The sequence below is a fragment of the Nerophis lumbriciformis genome, linkage group LG24 (genome assembly GCF_033978685.3).
Source record: "Nerophis lumbriciformis linkage group LG24, RoL_Nlum_v2.1, whole genome shotgun sequence".
Lineage (NCBI taxonomy): Eukaryota > Metazoa > Chordata > Actinopteri > Syngnathiformes > Syngnathidae > Nerophis > Nerophis lumbriciformis.
In genome coordinates, this window is record NC_084571.2 from 41,254,438 (window position 1) to 41,279,125 (window position 24,688).

The following is a 24,688-nucleotide window of genomic DNA, read 5'->3' on the forward strand; positions in this document are numbered from 1 at the left end:
ATGGAACAATCACAAGGCTTCTTTCAGGAACCAAAACCTGCGGAATACCACAGAACTCAGCAAACACATTTGGGACCTCAAAGACAATAATGTTGAATATTCAATAACATGGCAAATTCTTGCATCCAGCACACCTTACAATAGTGGTAATAAAAGATGCAACCTATGCTTGAAAGAGAAACTGTTTATTATTTACCGTCCAGACCTGTCATCCCTCAACACATGAGCCAATCACCACGCCCCTACGCCAGCCTGTACCCACCCACTCTGTGCCCTATACAAACCATGGTATGTGAATGCTCCCATTAAAATCTCCTGATGATTGAGGGAACCCCCCCTCATGAAACAGGCCTGTAGAGATGAAATAGTCTTGTGATTTTTTTTCCCACACATACATATATTGCGCTCTACTACGGTATCGAGCACTATTTTTTGGATAACCTTATTAAGACATATATATATATATATATATATATTTTTTTTTTTTTCCTTATAAAATAAAAGTGAGCTTTAGTTAAACCAAATATTGTGTTTTTTTCCATATACAACAACCTATCTGGATTCGATAAGAGGATTCGATAATGGGCTCAAACTCGATAATTTCTTATCAAACATCATCCCTACGCATGAATCATATTTGCATTATGGAGTCGTACATTTCAATTCCAAACTCATCAAGATGTTGATGGCCATAGTGTGTGTCGTTAGTATGTTCCAATAGCAGCAGAAGTGCACTTTTTGGAGAGCTGTATTATTTTCAGTTTTGTGCCCAAGGGACTGATTTTATTTAACACTATATTATTATTTATACACCTATAGTGATCACAGAGACCGGTTGTTTTTGTGTTACTGTATATATGTGTTTTTCTGAAAAATCCCACTTAATATACTTTAGGTAACAACAGTTAATATATATATATATATATATATATATATATATTTATTTTTTTCCTTATAAAATAAAAGTGAGCTTTTGTTAAACCAAATATTGTGTTTTTTTCCATATGCAACAACCTATCTGGATTCGATAAGAGGATTCGATAATGGGCTCAAACTCGATAATTTCTTATCAAACATCATCCCTACGTATGAATCATATTTGCATTATGGAGTCGTACATTTCAATTCCAAACTCATCAAGATGTTGATGGCCACAAGGAAGCTGACACCTTGGACGGATCAGCTGTCAATCACAGGACCGACACATGGACATGCAGTTGCATATTTATTCATCTTGTCCCCGAGAGGGACAAGCGGTAGGAAATGGATGTTGCCCCCCATTGGAATATTCACACTCAATGGTAAACCTCCGTGTCCTGAAATAGTTCTCTATTTCCTCCAGTGAGCGGCCGCGAGTCTCCGGGACGCAGACGGCGGTGAAGAGCAGGCACAGGACGCACACCACGGTGAAGAAAAGGTACGGCACGTACAGGCCGTACCTGTCCACCAGGTGTGTGAAGGCGTCGGTGAGGGCAAAGGCCGTCAACCAGCTGACCATCACGCACAGGCCCGAGGCCACGCCCCTGACCACGAGAGGTAACACCTCTGACATCAGCAGCCAGGTGATGGGCCCCCAACCCATGGCGTATCCTAGGAGACAAAGACAATGAAACATTTAGTATACAACACATCAAAATAAATGTTTCTGCATGTATTAAAGATACACACTATTTCCACTTTTTTTCTTGCAATGTTTGACAATTTATCTCAGAATTTAAAAAATGTGTTTTTGTAAAAATATAATAGGATTTTATTATGACTTTTTCTTACAATATACAGGTAAAAGCCAGTAAATTAGAATATTTTGAAAAACTTGATTTATTTCAGTAATTGCATTCAAAAGGTGTAACTTGTACATTATATTTATTCATTGCACACAGACTGATGCATTCAAATGTTTATTTCATTTAATTTTGATGATTTGAAGTGGCAACAAATGAAAATCCAAAATTCCGTGTGTCACAAAATTAGAATATTACTTAAGGCTAATACAAAAAAGGGATTTTTAGAAATGTTGGCCAACTGAAAAGTATGAAAATGAAAAATATGAGCATGTACAATACTCAATACTTGGTTGGAGCTCCTTTTGCCTCAATTACTGCGTTAATGCGGCGTGGCATGGAGTCGATGAGTTTCTGGCACTGCTCAGGTGTTATGAGAGCCCAGGTTGCTCTGATAGTGGCCTTCAACTCTTCTGCGTTTTTGGGTCTGGCATTCTGCATCTTCCTTTTCACAATACCCCACAGATTTTCTATGGGGCTAAGGTCAGGGGAGTTGGCGGGCCAATTTAGAACAGAAATACCATGGTCCGTAAACCAGGCACGGGTAGATTTTGCGCTGTGTGCAGGCGCCAAGTCCTGTTGGAACTTGAAATCTCCATCTCCATAGAGCAGGTCAGCAGCAGTAAGCATGAAGTGCTCTAAAACTTGCTGGTAGACGGCTGCGTTGACCCTGGATCTCAGGAAACAGAGTGGACCGACACCAGCAGATGACATGGCACCCCAAACCATCACTGATGGTGGAAACTTTACACTAGACTTCAGGCAACGTGGATCCTGTGCCTCTCCTGTCTTCCTCCAGACTCTGGGACCTCGATTTCCAAAGGAAATGCAAAATTTGCATGGTTGGGTGATGGTTTGGGGTGCCATGTCATCTGCTGGTGTCGGTCCACTCTGTTTCCTGAGATCCAGGGTCAACGCAGCCGTCTACCAGCAAGTTTTAGAGCACTTCATGCTTCCTGCTGCTGACCTGCTGTATGGAGATGGAGATTTCAAGTTCCAACAGGACTTGGCGCCTGCACACAGCGCAAAATCTACCCGTGCCTGGTTTACGGACCATGGTATTTCTGTTCTAAATTGGCCCGCCAACTCCCCTGACCTTAGCCCCATAGAAAATCTGTGGGGTATTGTGAAAAGGAAGATGCAGAATGCCAGACCCAAAAACGCAGAAGAGTTGAAGGCCACTATCAGAGCAACCTGGGCTCTCATAACACCTGAGCAGTGCCAGAAACTCATCGACTCCATGCCACGCCGCATTAACGCAGTAATTGAGGCAAAAGGAGCTCCAACCAAGTATTGAGTATTGTACATGCTCATATTTTTCATTTTCATACTTTTCAGTTGGCCAACATTTCTAAAAATCCCTTTTTTGTATTAGCCTTAAGTAATATTCTAATTTTGTGACACACGGAATTTTGGATTTTCATTTGTTGCCACTTCAAATCATCAAAATTAAATGAAATAAACATTTGAATGCATCAGTCTGTGTGCAATGAATAAATATAATGTACAAGTTACACCTTTTGAATGCAATTACTGAAATAAATCAAGTTTTTCAAAATATTCTAATTTACTGGCTTTTACCTGTATATAATAAACAGCATAATACATCATACTATCAAGTAAATTATTATGTATATTATTCACTATAATGTATTGTTGTCATGTCTGTATTATCATGTTTTGTTTTAAGTCATGTTTTGTTTAGTTTCTGTCTTTTCACTCCCTTGTCTGGTCACCATAGCAACCATTAGTTTTCACCTGTCACGTCACGCACCTGTTTCACGTTTTGAGTCACGCACCTGCCTTCACTAATCATGTCCATAGTATTTAAGTTCATTCACTTTCTGTTCTTCGTCCTGACGACCTCACCACATTTAGGCTCTGTCCATCTTTCCATGTCCATTCTTCATGCAACCATTTTTGTCCAAGCCAAGTAAGTTTTTGTTCCATGTTTATAGTCTATTTGTTTTTCATCACACCACATTTATGCTCTGTCCATTCCTCTAAGATCCTGCTTCATGTCCCTTGTCAAAGTAAGTTTTGGTTCCATGTTTATAGTCTTTTTGTTTTTCATAGTTTGTTCTCCGCCACTGTGCGTGCTTTTCATTTGTACTTTTTTGCTATAGTCTTTTGGTTTCATAGTTTATTCTCCGCCACTGTGCGCGTTTTTGTTTGATCCTTTTTTTTGTATTTATAGTTAAAAAAAATAAATCATGTACCTTCATTCCCGTCTCGCCCGCGCCAACTTTCCGTTGCAGCCCGGAAAAGCAACACAATAATAATCTGGATATAATAGTACACTTTTATAACTAACTTTGCTTGTTACAGTAATACATGAATAAAAAAAACATGTATATGCTTTAAATTGAAAGAAAAACCTGCAATGGGGTGAAGCCGTGAGATTTGAAGCGGTGACGACTGTACCTTACAACTTTACTCTCATTATATTTGGACTATTTAGTCTTGTGATTTTTTTTTACTTTGTTTTTTAAAATTCAGAATTTTTTGATTGATTTGAATAATTTCAGCCAGCTTTCATGACTCACCAAAAATGAATACCATAACGCTGATAAGTGGAATGGGGCCTGCAGCTGTGGTGTGTAAAGCACTTAGAGTGAGGTTGGAGGGTCCGGGGCCAGGTAGGTGAGGCGCATTGAAGGAAATCATGGTCAGGGTCAGGGTGGACAAGAACATCAGGAAGCTTGAGGTGTACAGGAGAACTTTACGCCCGGCCTTGTCCATCAAAACCGCTGCCACGGTAACGGAAAGGAGGCGAACCAAGCCCACGATTACAGCGTCATACCTGAGAGACACAGACGGTTTGAAATACTCTCACTGATTATCCTTAAAAGGTGCGTACCAGCATTTCGTACCCAGGATCCAGCGAGACGTTGCTCTGAGCAAAAATGGGCTGCAAGTAGACTAGAATGGGACTGATGCCGGTGAGTTGCTGCAGCAAACGCATCACCACGGAGATGATGATCGGCCGGTAGTAGACTGGCTTGGCCAGCTGGGACCATGGGAGATGTCTCTGCAGGCTGACACTGAGCTGCAGGGGACAAAACACGTCTGAATTGTTGGTATTTCCACACGAGACTTCTTCCAGGAAGTGAAAACCAAGTGGTGGTCGACCAAGCTAAGATGGCGAACTATCGGAGTACAAAAGAGGCTTAAATCTTCCTGCAAAAAGCAAAAAAAACTAAACTTTATCCCTAAACTTTCATCAAAAAAATATTTGATATCAAGGATTATCTGTTAAGCGAGTTCCCAAACATATGGAACTATTGTGCTCTAGATGGAAACTTGTAAAAGCATGGAGGTCTACAACTTCTTGGTGTGTGACTGGGTCAAGGTCATTGGTATCAAGACTCTCCTGGATAAATATGTATCGTTTTTGCTCAGGTAAGATTGTATTTCATGATTTAACTACGCGTCTAAGATACCATGTTTGATGCTTTTGATGGCCGTTTACTAGTCGCGTATTTTCCTCGTCTTTATCAAAGTATAACTATAGATGTCAACATTGTGTATGTGCTGAAAAATTAATTTATGATTGTTTATCAAAATATAACTATAGATGTCAACATTGTGTATGTGCTGAAAAATTTATTTATGATTGTTTATCAAAATATAACTATAGATGTCAACATTGTGTATGTGCTGAAATATTCATTTATGATTATTTATCAAAATATAACTATAGATGTCAACATTGTGTATGTGCTGAAAAATTCATTTATGATTGTTTATCAAAATATAACTATAGATGTCAACATTGTGTATGTGCTGAAAAAATAATTTATGGTTGTTTATCAAAATATAACTATAGATGTCAACATTGTGTATGTGCTGAAAAATTTATTTATGATTGTTTATCAAAATATAACTATAGATGTCAACATTGTGTATGTGCTGAAAGATTCATTTATGATTGTTTATCAAAATATAACTATAGATGTCAACATTGTGTATGTGCTGAAATATTCATTTATGATTGTTTATCAAAATATAACTATAGATGTCAACATTGTGTATGTGCTGAAATATTCATTTATGATTGTTTATCAAAATATAAGTATAGATGTCAACATTGTGTATGTACTGAAAGATTCATTTATGATTATTTATCAAAATATAACCATAGATGTCAACATTGTGTATGTGCTGAAAGATTCATTCATGATTGTTTATCAAAATATAACTATAGATGTCAACATTGTGTATGTGCTGAAAGATTCATTTATGATTGTTTATCAAAATATAACCATAGATGTCAACATTGTGTATGTGCTGAAAGATTCATTTATGATTGTTTATCAAAATATAACTATAGATGTCAACATTGTGTACGTGCTGAAAGATTCATTTATGATTATTTATCAAAATATAACGACAGATGTCAACATTGTGTATGTGCTGAAATATTCATTTATGATTGTTTATCAAAATATAACGACAGATGTCAACATTGTGTATGTGCTGAAAGATTCATTTATGATTATTTATCAAAATATAACTACAGATGTCAACATTGTGTATGTGCTGAAAGATTCATTTATGATTATTTATCAAAATATAACTATAGATGTCAACATTGTGTATGTGCTGAAATATTCATTTATGATTGTTTATCAAAATATAACCATAGATGTCAACATTGTGTATGTGCTGAAAGATTCATTTATGATTGTTTATCAAAATATAACCATAGATGTCAACATTGTGTATGTGCTGAAAAATTCATTTATGATTGTTTATCAAAATATAACTATAGATGTCAACATTGTGTATGTGCTGAAAGATTCATTTATGATTGTTTATCAAAATATAACTATAGATGTCAACATTGTGTACGTGCTGAAAAATTCATTTATGATTATTTATCAAAATATAACGACAGATGTCAACATTGTGTACGTGCTGAAAAATTCATTTATGATTATTTATCAAAATATAACGACAGATGTCAACATTGTGTACGTGCTGAAATAGTCATTATGATTGTTTATCAAAATATAACTATAGATGTCAACATTGTGTATGTGCTGAAATATTCATTTATGATTGTTTATCAAAATATAACTATAGATGTCAACATTGTGTATGTGCTGAAAGATTCATTTATGATTGTTTATCAAAATATAACGACAGATGTCAACATTGTGTATGTGCTAAAAGATTCATTTATGATTATTTATCAAAATATAACGACAGATGTCAACATTGTGTATGTGCTAAAAGATTCATTTATGATTATTTATCAAAATATAACGACAGATGTCAACATTGCGTATGTGCTGAAAGATTCATTTATGATTGTTTATGAAAATATAACTATAGATGTCAACATTGTGTATGTGCTGAAATATTCATTTATGATTGTTTATCAAAATATAACTATAGATGTCAACATTGTGTATGTGCTAAAAGATTCATTTATGATTATTTATCAAAATATAACAACAGATGTCAACATTGTGTATGTGTGTGTGAATGGGTGAATAAGGAAATAGTGTCAAAGCGCTTTGAGTACCTTGAAGGTAGAAAAGCTCTATACAAGTATATGTCATGTCTGTGTAATCATGTTTTGTTTTAAGTCATGTTTTGTTTAGTTATAGGACTCTTTAGTTTCTGTCTTTTCACTCCCTTGTGTCGTTTCCATGATTACCCCATTAGTTTTACCTGTTCCACATTTGGACTCATTGTGCACTCTTGATTGTCACCATAGCAACCATTAGTTTTCACCTGTCACGTCACGCACCTGCTTTCACTAATCATGTCCATAGTATTTAAGTTCATTCTTTTCAGTTTGTCGTTCTGACGACCTCCACATTTATGCTCTGTCCATTCTTTCCATGTCCATTCTTCATGCAACTATTTTTGTCCAAGCCAAGTAAGTTTTTGTTCCATGTTTATAATCTTTTTGGTTTCATAGTTTGTTCTCCGCCATTGTGCGTGCTTTTCGTTTGTACTTTTTTGCTATAGTCTTTTGGTTTCATAGTTTATTCTCCGCCACTGTGCGCGCTTTTCGTTTGCACTTTTTTTTGATATATTAAATAAATCATGTACCTTCATTCCCGTCTCGCCCGTGCCAACTTTCCGTTGCATCCCGGAAAAGCAAACACCCCGGACCAAGTCATGACAGTATAACCCATTTACCATTTACATAACCATTGAAATACTTTGTTTAGTTCAATACTTCCGGTCATTTAAAAACACTGCGCATCATAATGGCAAATACAGTTTAGATGTTAAAGGTCTAAAACAATTATGTAGAAAATCTTCTTTGCTATCACTTTTACCATCATATTTGTACATATCCTATTTGCTGATGTTGCTCTATTGTTGTTGTTGTGTTTGCTGTTGTTGTTTTTGTCTCTCTGTCTAATCCCCCTCTTGTCCCCACAATTTCCCCCTCTGTCTTCATTTTTTTCCTCTTTCTATCCCCTCCTGCTCCGGCCCGGCTGCACCAAATGATAATATAAATACATTTAATAAAGTCGGATACAAATAAGGCAACAAGAGAAGTATCTCACACTTCTCTTTTGTAAAGTGAATGTGAACAGCCGACATGGGCATCTACATCTACTATATGATTTGCCTGAGAAGCTGGACAGGACAAAAATAAATAAATACATTTAAAAAAAAAACAATTTTATTGTATTTTTTAAAGAAAATCTTAACGGACTGCATGTGGCCCCCGGGGCCATATTTTGCCAAGTTTGGTCTCGATTGTGAGCTGCATGATTTTCTCGTCGTCGTTTCTGCAAATTTAGCCCTTTTTAACCTCTCGAGGGAGTCTGAAGAATGGTTTATACTTTCGTACAGCGGAAAACAACTCAAGCATAGGACATTTGGTGGTCGAGAAAGACTAAATGATGCCTCGTAGTCAGAGCTAGCTTGACCACCACCCATACTTGCCAACCTTGAGACCTCCGATTTCGGGAGGTGGGGGGCGTGGTCGGGGTGGGGCGGGGGGCATGGTCGGGGGCGTGGTTAAGATATATATATATATATATATATATATATACATATATATATATATATATATATATAAGAAATACTTGACTTTCAGTGAATTCTAGCTATATATATATATATATTTTTTATTACATATATATATATATATATATATATATATATATATATATATATATACCGTATTTTCCGCACTATAAGGCGCACCTAAAAACCACAAATTTTCTCAAAAGCTGACAGTGCGCCTTATAACCCGGTGCGCTTTATATATGGATAAATATTAAGATTCATTTTCATAAAGTTTCGGTCTCGCAACTTCGGTAAACAGCCGCCATCTTTTTTCCCGGTAGAACAGGAAGCGCTTCTTCTTCTACGCAAGCAACCGCCAAGGTAAGCACCCGCCCCCATAGAACAGGAAGCGCTTCTTCTTCTACTGTAAGCAACCACCCGCCCGCGTAGAAGAAGAAAAAGCGCGCGGATATCACCGTACGTTTCATTTCCTTTGTGTGTTTACATCTGTAAAGACCACAAAATGGCTCCTACAAAGCGACAAGGATCCGGTTCATGAAAAGACGCAATCTCTCCATCCGCACACGGATTACTATTTCACAGCAACTGATATTCCTGTGAACCGCACCGTGGATACAACGGGAGCACGTACGGTGAATATTCGCACCACAGGGAATGAGAAGTCATCCTTCACTGTGGTTCGAGCTTGCCATGCTAATGGCCAGAAACTTCCACCCATGGTGATATTCAAAAGGAAGACCTTGCCAAAAGAGACCTTTCCAGCCGGCGTCATCATAAAAGCTAACTCGAAGGGATGGATGAAGAAAAGATGAGCGAGTGGTTAAGGTAAGTTTAAGTTTACGCGAAGAGGCCGGGTGGCTTTTTTCACGCAGCTCTGTCCATGTTGATATACGTATGTTTGTGATTGCACATTTGCGTACATTTTGGGAGTGAACAGAGTTGTTAGAACGCTGGTTTTTAATATATTATTAAAGTTTGACTGACCTATCTGACTGTTTTTTTGACATTCCTTTAGCGCAGTTAGATGCGGCTTACAACACCGGGCAGCTTATAGGTGGACAAAGTTTTGAAATATGCCGTTCATTGAAGGCGCGGCTTATAACCCAGGGCGCCTTATGGTGCGGAAAATACGGTATAAAGAAATACTTGCATTTCAGTGTTCATTTATTTACACATATACACACACACATAACACTCATCTACTCATTGTTGAGTTAAGGGTTGAATTGGCCATCCTTGTTCTATTCTCTGTCACTATTTCAGAACACACACATTATACAAATATACATTATAAAATCAATAAGAAAACGGGAGCTCTAATTTGGGAGTCTGAATTAGGATCAGAAGTTCCTACATAAACATTGCGCACTCACGTCGCCTTTTTTGTATTGATTACTGCAGCTGTGCACTGGATTCATTCACAAATACAAACTACAACTCACAAACACTTTAGAGTTAGGCTCCACCATCAGAATGTGTACTTAAACTTATAAAGATCACATGGATATTATTCAGTGAGTTGATTCACCAAAACTAACCTGTTATGCAGAAGGAAAAAGCACACAGTACGTTTCAATTGTTCACAGACTGGTCGCGCTCATCAGAATGACAAGACACTTCCGGTCTGCAGGTGATAGCATTCAATTGGGAAGAAACGCCCTACTGCCCCCTACTGACCAATGTGAATACTGATAAATGTGTAATGACAGCTCCAAAAACGAATTCAAACCACAAAATAAACTAAATAAATCAACACAAAAATGTGACACATTATGGGTGGGTCACATATGCATGTACAGTAGATGGCAGTATTGTCCTGTTTAAAAGTGTCACAACATTGCCGTTTACGCAATGTTGTGAACAGGCTGTCAACACGTCACTCAGGTCCGCATGGAGCTGGAGGGGGCGTGGCCTCCAGCTCCGCCTGAATTTCGGGAGATTTTCGGGAGAAAATTTGTCCCGGGAGGTTTTCGGGAGAGGCGCTGAATTTCGGGAGTCTCCCGGAAAATCCGGGAGGGTTGGCAAGTATGCCACCACCAGTCTTCATTGGTCAGTAAGTAACATCCTAGAAATGGACCTAACTGAGATGAAGAAGGAGCTGATATCCATTGAATTAAAGAAATAAATCATCCAATGCGTGAGAGAGTGTGTAGTAGCCAACTGAGTGTATCTTGTATGGGTCACCTTAATGGCATCAAGCTCGCTCTGCACGTCGTAGTCCGCTCCTCTCAGCCAGCGCAGAGCCAGCTCAGCCTGCTGCTCTCTCTCCAGGCTCAGCAGCCTTCTGGGGGAGTCGGGCATGAAGACCAGCAGGACCACCATCAGCAATGCTGGCACCCCCCCGACCACTGCAAGCCACCGCCAAGGTAACACAAGACCTGCACACACACACACACACACACACACGTCATACACACCAACAGAAGACTTCCTCCTGCAATGTTTGCACTGTATTATTGAAGAAAAAGTAGGACGAACTACCTAGAGCATAGAGCACCAATGCTCCAAACACGGCAGTGAACTGAGGGCAGGAGCCCAGTGTTCCTCTCAGGGATTTATGGGAGATCTCTGAGATGTACACCTGCACAGAAACACACCTGTAGGACTCACTGAAGCAGGAAGTGGTCAGGTAACATAAAATGACTATTGAAGGAGGTCAAAAGCTGATATCTTAAAAAATGTTTTATTAAAATATCCATATTTTAAAGAAAAAGACAAATGAGCTATTATAACTATCCATCCATCCATCCATCCATCTTCTTCCGCTTATCCGAGGTCGGGTCGCGGGGGCAGCAGCCTAAGCAGGGAAGCCCAGACTTCCCTCTCCCCAGCCACTTCGTCCAGCTCTTCCTGTGGGACCCCGAGGCGTTCCCAGGCCAGCCGGGAGACATAGTCTTCCCAACGTGTCCTGGGTCTTCCTCGTGGCCTCCTACCGGTCGGACATGCCCTAAACACCTCCTTAGGGAGGCGCTCGGGTGGCATCCTGACCAGATGCCCGAACCACCTCATCTGGCTCCTCTCCATGTGGAGGAGCAGCGGCTTTACTTTGAGCTCCCCCCGGATGGCAGAGCTTCTCACCCTATCTCTAAGGGAGAGCCCCGCCACCCGGCGGAGGAAACTCATTTCGGCCGCTTGTACCCGTGATCTTGTCCTTTTGGTCATAACCCAAAGCTCATGACCATAGGTGAGGATGGGAACGTAGATCGACCGGTAAATTGAGAGCTTTGCCTTCCGGCTCAGCTCCTTCTTCACCACAACGGATCGATATAGCGTCCGCATTACTGAAGACGCCGCACCGATCCGCCTGTCGATCTCACGATCCACTCTTCCCTCACTCGTGAACAAGACTCCGAGGTACTTGAACTCCTCCACTTGGGGCAAGATCTCCTCCCCAACCCGGAGATGGCACTCCACCCTTTTCCGGGCGAGAACCATGGACTCGGACTTGGAGGTGCTGATTCTCATCCCAGTCGCTTCACACTCGGCTGCGAACCGATCCAGTGAGAGCTGAAGATCCTGGCCAGATGAAGCCATCAGGACCAAATCATCTGCAAAAAGCAGAGACCTAATCCTGCAGCCACCAAACCGGATCCCCTCAACGCCTTGACTGTGCCTAGAAATTCTGTCCATAAAAGTTATGAACAGAATCGGTGACAAAGGGCAGCCTTGGCGGAGTCCAACCCTCACCGGAAACGTGTCCGACTTACTGCCGGCAATGCGAACCAAGCTCTGACACTGATCATACAGGGAGCGGACCGCCACAATCAGACAGTCCGAAACCCCATACTCTCTGAGCACTCCCCACAGGACTTCCCGAGGGACACGGTCGAATGCCTTCTCCAAGTCCACAAAGCACATGTAGACTGGTTGGGCAAACTCCCATGCACCCTCAAGGACCCTGCCGAGAGTATAGAGCTGGTCCACAGTTCCACGACCAGGACGAAAACCACACTGTTCCTCCTGAATCCGAGGTTCGACTATCCGGCGTAGCCTCCTCTCCAGTCCACCTGAATAGACCTTACCGGGAAGGCTGAGGAGTGTGATCCCACGATAGTTAGAACACACCCTCCGGTTCCCCTTTTTAAAGAGAGGAACCACCACCCCGGTCTGCCAATCCAGAGGTACCGCCCCCGATGTCCACGCGATGCTGCAGAGTCTTGTCAACCAAGACAGCCCCACAACATCCAGAGCCTTAAGGAACTCCGGGCGGATCTCATCCACCCCCGGCAAGGCCCCGGGGGTGGATGAGAAAATTAATTATTTCAAATATGTTTATTTTAATGTATAATTCTATGGCTGGATGTAATAAGGAGTCAGAAAAAATACAAATAAAAATACAATTAATTTTGATGTTTTTAGCAAAATATAGTAAAAATGTATTTCGTTTTTTTTTTTTTTTTAATTAATAAATATATTTATTTTTAGGTAAGATAAACATAATAATACAATTTATCTCTCGTCTGGATGATTTATTTCTTGTCACCCTGTTGTCCTCCCATCGGTAAAAAAGGCTGTCCTCACTCAGGTCCGCATGGAGCTGGAGGGGGCGTGGCCTCCAGCTCCGGCTGAAAATCGGGAGATTTTCGGGAGAATATTTGTCCCGGGAGGTTTTCGGGACAGGCGCTGAATTTCGGGAGTCTCCCGGAAAATTCGGGAGGGTTGGCAAGTATGGTATAAATACATATATATATATATATATATATACACACACACATTAGGTCAGGAAAAAAACAGAGGCTATTTCATCCCTACACGCCTCCTCGTCAGGGGATTTTATAAAAAAATGGGAAACCTGCGAAACAGGCTTGTAGGGATGAAATAGCCTCTGTGATTTTTCCTGACCTAACGTATATTCCGCTTTACCCTAGTATTGAGCACTGTATAACGATAAACCACAGAAACCTCGACTGTATGTATGTATGTATGTATATGTATATGTATATGTATATGTATATGTATATATATATATGTATATGTTTATATGTATGTATATGTATGCATGCATATATGTGTGTGTGTATGCATGTATGTATGTATGTATATATATATGTGTATGTGTGTGTTTATATATATGTATATATACAGTATATGTGTATATATATATGTATATATATACATACATATATGTATATATATATATATATGGATGCATGTACATATATGTGTGTATATGTATATGTATGCATGTATGTATGTGTGTATGTATTTGTCTACATTTTAAACCCAATTAGATAGCCATCAAATATATTTCAATTAGTAGCTGCATGTTGTTGTTTATTATGATTATTAGCCCCGATTTTAATCCATTGTTCACTTTTCAACAGTGTCGTATTTAAAAAAAAAGAAGCAAAACTTGAGGTCTTAATGACAAAAAAATGTGAACCTTCCAAAAACTGTTGTAAAAATAACATATTTATATTTTTTCTACTTTTATTCAAGTTGATATTTGAATGTGCTATAACTATCCTCCGAGCCATCTTTTTAGGGTTGACAGGGGAGGGGACGAGGGTTGGGGGCTGGAGCCCATCTTCACTCGGGCGGAAGGCAGGGACTATAGCTGTCAAATATTAATACTGTTTTCTCTTCATTTGTTCTCCTAAAAGCCTGTTGACAAACGTTTTTATATTAAAATAACTCCAATAAAAATATATGTTAATATATTTTTCCATTTTAAGCGAGATGTTCTTTAAAATGTACTGCAAATATTAACTATTGTTGTTGTTTTTTACTCTTTAAAAGCTGGTGTGTCCATATACCCCCCTCAAATTAAATAACTTCCATAAAATAAACTTAAAGTAGTATTTGCATGTTATTATTATTATTAGGCATTTAATTGTCACCAACACTGATTTTGATGCATTGCTCACTTTAAGTACGAATGACAAAACATGGAATCTTCTTAGAAACCGTTGTAAATATATGTTCTACTTTAAACAACTTAATATTTTGAATGTACTATAACTGTCAAATATTATTAATACTTTTGTTGTGTTTAATCAAATATTTTTCTATTTGAAAAACTGCTATTAAAAAAAAATACATATTTTAATTCAGTAATAAATGAAATATGCAGTAAATATTAACTTTATAGCCACCCCGTTAGAAAATATATGAAGATGTTACATTTCATTGCATGCTTCAAAGGGGGAGAAAGTAGCTGGACAAATATAATATTGTAAGCTGGTAGTCTAAATTGAAATCCAACACAAAATACTCATTAATGTTAAGTAAAATGGAATCAAAAATGGCATCTTCTTAATGGGACTTTTTTTTTTTTCTGTCAGGGCAAATGTATTATTTTTTTGTTTGGCTTGGCCGTGTTAAGAAACAGAAATAACCAGTCTTGATGTGTGTGTTCAGTTTGGTGAGTTTTGAAGCATGTTAAGGGGGTCAAATTACAGCTCAAAGAGGCAAAAGTGACTGTTTTTAGTACTTTTTTGTCTTGAAGGGGGAATTGCCAACTTCCTGTTGATTTTTGCACGAGGATATACAATAATGAAAACTAGGTATAAGTCAGACCTACATAGAAGTTTTTGTTTCATGTCTCTCCGACCTTCCTAGTGGGAGATATAGGCAGTCTAGTTTTTTTTTTCCTAGGGGGCGCTAGAGCGCAATTTTGAGTTTTGGGGTTCGGTTTTTTTATTAAAAGACAATTTTCGCAGGTCCTGATGGGTGGGTCAAATATGGTGAGTTTTGAAGCATGTTAAGGGGGTCAAATTACAGCTCAAAGAGGCAAAAGTGACTGTTTTTAGTACTTTTTTGTCTTGAAGGGGGAATTCCCAACTTCCTGTTGATTTTTGCCCGAGGATATACAATTATGAAAACTAGGTATAAGTCAGACCTACATAGAAGTTTTTGTTTCATGTCTCTCCGACCTTCCTAGTGGGAGATATAGGCAGTCTAGTTTTATTTTTCCTAGGGGGCGCTAGAGCGCAATTGTGAGTTTTGGGGTTCGTTTTTTTTATTAAAAGACAATTTTCGCAGGTCCTGATGGGTGGGTCAAATATGGTGAGTTTTGAAGCATGTTAAGGGGGTCAAATTACAGCTCAAAGAGGCAAAAGTGACTGTTTTTAGTACTTTTTTGTCTTGAAGGGGGAATTCCCAACTTCCTGTTGATTTTTGCCCGAGGATATACAATTATGAAAACTAGGTATAAGTCAGACCTACATAGAAGTTTTTGTTTCATGTCTCTCCGACCTTCCTAGTGGGAGGTATAGGCAGTCTAGTTTTTTTTTTCCTAGGGGGCGCTAGAGCGCAATTTTGAGTTTTGGGGTGCGTTTTTTTTATTAAAAGACAATTTTCGCAGGTCCTGATGGGTGGGTCAAATATGGTGAGTTTTGAAGCATGTTAAGTGGGTCAAATTAGTGCTCAAAGAGGCGGCGGAAGAAAAATAATAATAATAAAACCTTAGAAAAACAATAGGTCCTTATGTCCCATTGCATAAGGACTCCCTTCGGGAGTCCTTTTGCAATGGGCCATGCGGGCCCTAACAATTCTGAATGAATATGAGTCATCTGGCATAACCATGTTTTAACACAAGCAAAATGCCTTAAAAACAACAAGAAAATTAAATGAAACAAATTGTCCTTTGCACTGTATTGTATATTATTTCTATTCAAGTCCTGCTTTAAGACTTTGCCATAAACTGCATCATCATTAGTGCTGAATATTGCACAAACAAAGCCACTGTAACCATGGTAACCTACAGGAATGGATGCTGATGTCACCCCGCCGGCAACACCTGTGAGGATACGGCCAAGGTGGAGCATCCACAGCTCTGTAGCCCCTCCCATTAACAGGTAACTGAAACACACACATTAAGAATACATTAAAAAGTTAATACCAGAGGTGGGACCAAGTCATTGTTTTGCAAGTCACAAGTAAGTCTCAAGTCTTTGCCCTCAAGTCCGAGTCAAGTCCCGAGTCAAGACAGGCAAGCCCCGAGTCAAGTCCAAAGTCAACACTGGAAAGTCTCAAGTCAAGTCCTAAGTCCTGCATTTTGAGTTTCGAGTCCTTTCAAGTCCTTTTAACCACAGACTAATATATTAACACAGATTGTGTATGCTTTTCAAACGCTGTATTTATTTATTAAAACAAGTGCATTTTAAATTGCAGGAAAGAAAATTGTGCTGACATTGCACTTTATAATAGCACTATTAACAAGTCATTTTAAACATTAACTCATTCCTTTACAGAACAAACACATTGAAAAATAAAGTGCAAATGTACTTATTTGTACAAAAGTGTTAACATTGAAAAAACATGACATATACGTGAACATAACAAAAAAGTTGTACTTTTTATATGTCAGGGCCCTATGCTGCATTGCATTTGCAAAAGACCAAATTAGCCAAGAGTCTGTCAGTCATTTGTGCACGATGGGGGCGTAGTATGATGCCACCATGGCTGAAAACTCGCTCCACTGGAGCACTGGAGGCAGGCACTGCCAAGACTCTCATGGCCACTCGGAACAGTGAAGGAAGAGTCTTCATGTTCAATGCCCAGAACAAAAGGGGGGAGAGAGTTGTTTTGGGTTGGTGCACTACTTGTAAGTGTATCTTGTGTTTTTTATGTTGATTTAATTAAAAAAAGAAAAAAAAAAAAAAATTCTTGTGCGGCCCGATACCAATCGATCCACGGACCAGTACCGGGCCGCGGCCCGGTGGTTGGGGACCACTGAGGTAAACAACCAACAGTATGTCAGAAAGCTAGCTAAAACGGTACACATATTCATAATATAGTATACATTTGAACTGACCTTTATTTGACTATTTTTGTCTTTTTTTAGGTGGCTAAAATACGCGGTGCTGCTGACCGCCGTCTAACGTTACGTGTGATATATTGACTAACGTAACCCTGCTTAAAAAAAATCACTGAACAAAAAGTATGAATAAGGTAGTGAACTGCAACAGATTCCCGTGTTTGCAATAACGTTATAACGTTAGCAGTGAGTTTACAGCCTCACTGATTTAACTACACAGCAAATAAAAGTCACGTTACTTAGCCAATAAACGTTATCTTACATTCAAAACTTACCGTTCTTTGTGCAACTTCAAATGCCGGACGAAGTTGGAAGTTGTTGCCTCTCCATCAGTCATTTTGGAACCGCATGTGTTGCATACTGCAAACCGTTTTGTGTTGACCACCTCGTAATTTTTATACCCAAACAAAATTATTTTAGGTATCATTTTTTGTTCACTGGCGTGTGGTTTGGACATGTCTTCTTCGTTGGTTGTCCTGCAATTTGATTGGATGAATGCTGTGTGATGAAAACAAAGTAGATGTAATTTGATTGGCTGTTGTACTGAGAGCACACCAGCTGACACACGCAACGCTGATAGACAAGTACACAATGAAAAATACGGAGCGCTCCCGAATAACTTTTTCATCTTTGGGTTTTGGGGAAAGTAGCAAGTCATGTCAAGTCATGTCAATTCAAAAGGCTCAAGTCCAAGTGAAGTCACAAGTCATTGATGTTAAAGTCTAAGTCGAGTTGCAAGTCTTTTTACATTTTGTCAAGTCGAGTCTAAAGTCATCAAATTCATGACTCGAGTCTGACTCGAGTCCAAGTCATGTGACTCGAGTCCACACCTCTGGTTAATACCATTTAAGAGAAGTGTCTTACTGTTTTTCAATACCTGATCATTTGATTAGCTTTGGCTTCATTTGAATATGAATATTTCAAATATGTACCAGTGTTAGAATCTACTGCACTGTCGTAATAGAATATCTGACCCAATAGCAGAAGGTATTGCTGACGCCATGATGCTCAGCTTTCTTCCGATCAGGTCCGTGAGCAGCATGGCCGCCAGCCCGCCGCCGGCCACGCCCAGCATGAAGACTGAGCCGAACAGGGCGGCCTGGGAGGTGTCCATCCTCAGCCGGGGGTCCGCATCAGGACCTTGGAGCACCGGCAGGACGGGGGACGGATAGACCAAAGAATAACCAAAGTTGAAGTTCCCCAAAACGGCGGCAAAAACCGCCAGGAGCAGATTGGATTTTCGAAGCTGGAACAGAGAAAAGTGTAAAAATCAGACCAAACATTGATGATGTGGACAAAAGTCAAACACCTTCACGAATCTGATGATTAGAAAAGAGCAACGATAACTGTCAGGTTCAAACACTGATGACGAAGCAGAGCGCTACAAGGAGTCCCGGAGAAGGAGCTGATGGGATTTTTACTTAATTTTCAGAAGAAAACCTCCTGTAAAGAAGTCCGTTGTGTGATCAGAATCAGAATCAGAATCAGCTTTATTGTCATTACGCAAGGTAACGAGATTGAGGCCATTCCATACAGTGCGATGTGTGCATGCTAGAAAAACAATGTAGAAGTGCAATGAATATGGTGTGAAATGAATATATACATGAAAAAAACCAAAACAAAAACAGGGTGGTTGGTGGAATGGGTTATTGCACCGAAGAGAAGGCAGTTATGAGGGACAATGGGGCAGTCCGTTCAGGATGGTTATGGCCCTGGGGAAGAAGCTGTTCTTTAGCCTGTTTGTTTTGGTTTTAATGCACCTGTAGCGCTTCCCAGAGGGCAGCAGGTGGAACAGGTCAGAGCCAGGGTGGGTGCTGTCCTTGATGATGGCACTGGCTCTGTTGAGGCAGCGGGAGGTGTAGATGTCCGTCAGAGAGGGGAGAGGGCGGCCGATGATCTTCTGAGCCGTCTTGACCACTCTTTGCAGCCTCTCCCTGTCTGCTGCAGTGCAGCTGCCGTACCATACCGTAATACAGTAGGTCAGCAGGCTCTCGATGGACGAGCGGTAGAAGGTCAGCAGCAGGTCAGGCTTCAGGTTGTACTTCCCGAGGACTCTAAGGAAGTGTAGCCGCTGCTGAGCCTTCTTGATGATTGATGTGGTGTTGACTGTCCAGGAGAAGTCATTAGAGATGTGGACTCCAAGGTACCTGAAGGTGTGGACCCTCTCTACACGCTCGCCGTTGATGTAGAGGGGGGCAGGGTCGGTGCTGCTCCTCCTGAAGTCGACGATGATCTCTCTGGTCTTGCTGGTGTTGAGAGCGAGGTTGTTCTCCGAAGACCAGGCCGTCAGCTTCAGGACCTCCTCTCTGTAGGCAGCCTCGTCACCCCTGGAGATGAGCCCGACCACTGTGGTATCGTCGGCGAACTTGACGGTAAGGTTGTCACTGTGGGCCGGACTGCAGTCATGGGTGTAAAGGCAGTAGAGGAGGGGGCTCAGCACACAGCCCTGTGGGGAGCCGATGCTCAGCGTGCGGGAGGATGAGAGGTGCGGGCCAAGTCTCACATTCTGGGGTCGGTCCGTTAGGAAGTCCCTTATCCAGGCGTTTGTGAGAGGGGGGAGGCTGTCTACAAACTCATCACAAGTCCAGACCCGTTACACAAGCAACCTTATTACCAGAGGTGGGTAGTAACGCGCTACATTTACTCCGTTACATCTACTTGAGTAACTTTTGGGATAAATTGTACTTCTAAGAGTAGTTTTAATGCAACATACTTTTACTTTTACTTGAGTATATTTATAGAGAAGAAACGCTACTTTTACTCCGCTACTTTTATCTACATTCAGCTCGCTACTCGCTACTAATTTTTATCGATCTGCTAATGCACGCTTTGTTTGTTTTGGTCTGTCAGACAGACCTTCATAGTGCCTGCGTTTCAACAAATACAGTCACTGGTGACGTTCACTCCGTTCCACCAATCAGATGCAGTCACTGGTGACGTTGGACCAATCAAACAGAGCCAGGCGGTCACATGACCTGACTTAAACAAGTGGTAAAAACTTATTGGGGTGTTACCATTTAGTGGTCAATTGTACGGAATATGTACTGTACTGTGCAATCTACTAATAAAAGTTTCAATCAATCAATCAAAAGTGTGAAGGAAAAAAGACCCTTTTTTTATTTCAACCGTACATCCCGTCAAAAGCCTAAAGACTGACTGCACAGTTCCTGTCTTCACAATAAAAGTGCCGCTCCATCGCGCCTGCGCTTTCAAAACAAGAGTCTCCGAAATGCCAGCGCAAACAAGCTAGCAAGCTACGGAGTTTGCCGCCAATGTATTTCTTGTAAAGTGTATAAAAACGAATATGGAAGCTGGACAAATAAGATGCCAAAAACCAACCACTTTCATGTAGTATTAGACAGAAAGGAGGAACGTTTTTTCTCCTCCATTTGAAAATGTGGAGGTTATCAGCACTACTGTCTGATTACAATCAATGCAAGTCATCAGAATCAGGTAATACACCAACTTATATTCTTGTCTTCATGAAAGAAAGGAATCTATATGTGTTAAACATGCATGTATATTCATTAAAACACCTTTAACATGTAAACAAAAACGGCAAAATAAATAAATATAAATTATATACTGTATATATATACATATATATGTGTGTGTATATATGTCTTAATAAGGTTATCCAAAAAATAGTGCTCGATACCGTAGTAGAGCGCAATATATGTATGTGTGGGGAAAAAAATCACAAGACTATTTCATCTCTACAGGCCTGTTTCATGAGGGGGTTCCCTCAATCATCAGGAGATTTTAATGGGAGCATTCACATACCATGGTTTATATAGGGCACAGAGTGGGTGGGTACAGGCTGGCGTAGGGGCGTGGCGATTGGCTCATGTGTTACCTAGGAGGTGTTTCCGTCTGTGGCGGCATGCTGTTACAATTTCGCTGCGCTTGTTGAGGGATGACAGGTCTGGATGGTAAATAATAAACAGTTTCTCTTTCAAGCATAGGTTGCATCTTTTATTACCACTATTGTAAGGTGTGCTGGATGCAAGAATTTGCCATGTTATTGAATATTCAACATTATTGTCTTTGAGGTCCCAAATGTGTTTGCTGAGTTCTGTGGTATTCCGCAGGTTTTGGTTCCTGAAAGAAGCCTTGTGATTGTTCCATCTGGTTTTGAATTCTCCCTCGGTTAATCCTACATATGTGTCGGATGTGTTAATGTCCTTGCGTATTACCTTAGATTGGTAGACAACTGATGTTTGTAAGCACCCCCCGTTGAGAGGGCAATCAGGTTTCTTTCGGCAGTTGCAGTCTTTGTTGGTTTTGGAGTCGCTCTGTCCGGGGGCCGACGGCTCATTTGCAATTGTTTTGTTGTGGTTTGAGATAATTTATCGTATATTGTTCATGCAGCTGTAGCTCAATTTAATGTTGTTCTTGTTGAATACTTTTCTTAGGGTGTTGTCTTTGGGAAAGTGTTTGTCAATCAGATTGAGGAATTTGTGTCCAATGTTAGTTGAGACGTTTTTGCTGTATGGGGGGTTGTACCAGATGATGTCGTTTCGTTTTCTGTTCTTTTTTGGTTGGTTTCCTGGCGTGGGTTCATAGGTGAGGGTGAAATTGTATCCGCTTTCATCAAGGGCTTTTTGGTACGGGGGGGTTGCTTGGTCAAATTCAGCTTTGCTAGATGACAGCATCGATAGCCTTTTATTAATTCCGGTAGGTATTCTTTTCGTGGTGGTGGGTGGGTGGTTGCTGTCATGGTGCACGTATTGGAGTGTTGTGTTGGGTTTCGTGAATGGTTGGTAGCTGTTATTTCTCAGGTTGAAAGTGACGTCAAGGAAGTTGACGGTTTGCTTGTTGGCTTCAATCGTGATCCGTAGGCCGTTCTCTTTGAAAATTTGGCATATGCGCTTCTTGGTATTCTCGCTGCTCCTTGGCGAGGCGCGACACACTGCCAGTCCGTCATCACGGTAAATACCAAGGTTCAGATTGAGGCTAGCGAGCTGGGAGAGGAGGAAACTCCCAACGAGTTCACACGTTTCTGCTCCGTCAAAACTTCCCATAGTGACGTCAAATGTTGCATTGTTCTTTTTTTGCCATGGTGTACTGTTGTGGATGAGAATGGAGTTTTTTGCGTGGATGATGATGTTTCTTTCGTTGCCTGTGATTGAGTCGTAGTCTGAGGCGAAGTCTAGTGCTTGAGTCAGTAGGTCTTGCGTGATGGAAGGGTAAAATTCTTCGATATCAAAGGAGATAAAGTTGTGCTGTTGTTTGTCTTGGATGTTGTTGAACCATTTGATTACTGCTGCTGTATTTCTCCATTGGTTGAGTGGTGTTTTGTCCTTGATTTTTGTGTTGACTCTGTCCAGGATTATTTTGCTGATATATACCTATTTCAGATTTAGTTGGGTTTATTAGTCGGCATGTTGGGTTATTTGCGAAGTTGGGTATATATATATATATATATATATATATATATATATATATATATATATATATATATATATATATATATATATATATATATATATATATATATATATATATATATATATATAATATGTGTGTGTATGTTACTCATCAGTTACTCAGTACTTGAGTAGTTTTTTCACAACATACTTTTTACTTTTACTCAAGTAAATATTTGGGTGACTACTCCTTACTTTTACTTGAGTAATACATCTCTAAAGCAACAGTACTCTTACTTGAGTACAATATCTGGCTACTCTACCCACCTCTGCTTATTACTGTACTTTCACAACCTACATTCATTACATGTATGACAGCTTTATGGATAACATACATATTCAAACTGAATTTTAGTTGTTTTTACAAAAGCACAAGCCAGTACAACAGCCGCACTTCAGCGCCCGTGGGTGTGGCCACTCCGTATCAATCAAAAGGCCACGTCGGTGTGTAAAGGATATCACCACGTGGGCTCAGGAACACGTCAGAAAACCACCGTCAGTAACTACAGTTGGACGCTACACCTGTAAGTGCAAGTTAAAACTCTACTATGCAAAGCCAAAGCCATTTATCAACAACACCCAGAAACGCTTCGCTGGGCCCGAGCTCATCTGAGATGGACTGATGCAAAGTGGAAAAGTGTTCTGTGGTCTGACGAGTCCACATTTCAAAAAAAAATTTGGAAACTGTCCGGACTGTTCTAGGCACAAAGTGTAAAAGGCAGCATGTGTGATGGTATGGGGGTGTATTAGTGCCCAAGGGTAAATCTGCATTCTTCTACTCTTGGCTGGCTTTGGTTGGTTGGTCAGTTTTTTGTTTTTTTTGTGTGTGTTTTGCTTTCTTACCGTGGATTCAGATGATGATTGTCTCCTGGGCAGCAGCGGCCTTGATTCATCCATCCCAGCACACAGGAAGGCTGTACAACAATTCAGCAAAAAAACTGTTCATTACAGCCAAGACAAAGCATAATTTTTCTTTTAAAGCGTTCATATTTACCCAGAAGGAACACAAGCGTCCTGTAGAAGTGGGAGGAATGTCCAGACTGGAATGGACATGACAGACTGGCAGCTGGTCACGCACACAACATGAAAGTAAAACTGGGAACCATTGGACTTTCACAAATTACACGTAACGGCGAGTTTGTGGTGACAATTGCTGAGTCAGCGTCCAAAGATATGGCATCATATTGTGGAGAATGCATATATGTTTAAGACTTCTTTCTTTATTCATAGTCATGTTTAGAGTAGCTAGTGTTTTTCCATTTGTACTCTTGTGTGTGTTACCTTGATGGCTTGCAATGTAGGGGTTGGAGTACCGCCTTATATATTATCTGCAGTAGAACAATGAGCCTGTGTTCCTTTCTGGAGAGGGTAGGGGTTGTCTCTTTCTGTTTGAATGTGAGACCATCCCGAGATGACGGTATGACTGTATTGATGTGGGCTGGTCTCCTGAAGCTTCAGTAAAACATGATAATATTCCTATTCTGTCTTGATGGTCCTTCTTACTCTGCATATATGTCATCTGAAAGAACTTGGGATTGACCAGTGACTTTAATTCCCTGAGAGCTAGACTGGTCTGACGCAACAATATCCATCCCGTCCATCCAATTTCTACCGCTTGTCCCTATCGGGGTCGCGGGTGGCATCATATCACGACAATGAAATATTAATAATCGAGATACTTACTGAATGTCTTATAGTATTTTGTCATT

General features: G+C 40.2%; 1 protein-coding gene across 1 annotated transcript; it reads right to left on the reverse strand.

Moving 5' to 3' along the window:
- Window positions 1–1,212: 1,212 nt before the first annotated feature.
- On the reverse strand, window positions 1,213–24,116 carry slc2a6 (solute carrier family 2 member 6). Its single transcript, XM_061982105.1, has 9 exons — window positions 23,974–24,116; window positions 23,823–23,893; window positions 18,525–18,796; window positions 16,496–16,592; window positions 11,271–11,370; window positions 10,974–11,167; window positions 4,655–4,830; window positions 4,328–4,584; window positions 1,213–1,590 (listed from the first exon to the last, which is right to left on the reverse strand). The coding sequence occupies exons 2-9, from the start codon at window positions 23,874–23,876 to the stop codon at window positions 1,226–1,228; spliced, it is 1,515 nt and encodes a 504-aa protein (XP_061838089.1). The 5' UTR covers window positions 23,877–23,893; window positions 23,974–24,116; the 3' UTR covers window positions 1,213–1,225.
- Window positions 24,117–24,688: the final 572 nt, after the last annotated feature.

What these genes read in the sequence shown, in the direction of transcription:
- slc2a6 (XM_061982105.1), bottom strand. Translation starts at nt 23,876, where the DNA reads ATGGATGAATCAAGGCCGCTGCTGCCCAGGAGACAATCATCATCTGAA. An exon ending in AATCATCATCTGAATCCACG is followed by an intron (nt 18,797 to 23,822) that starts GTAAGAAAGCAA and finishes TCTCTGTTCCAG; the next exon opens with CTTCGAAAATCCAATCTGCT. An exon ending in CGTTATGGTATTCATTTTTG is followed by an intron (nt 1,591 to 4,327) that starts GTGAGTCATGAA and finishes TTTGTCTCCTAG; the next exon opens with GATACGCCATGGGTTGGGGG.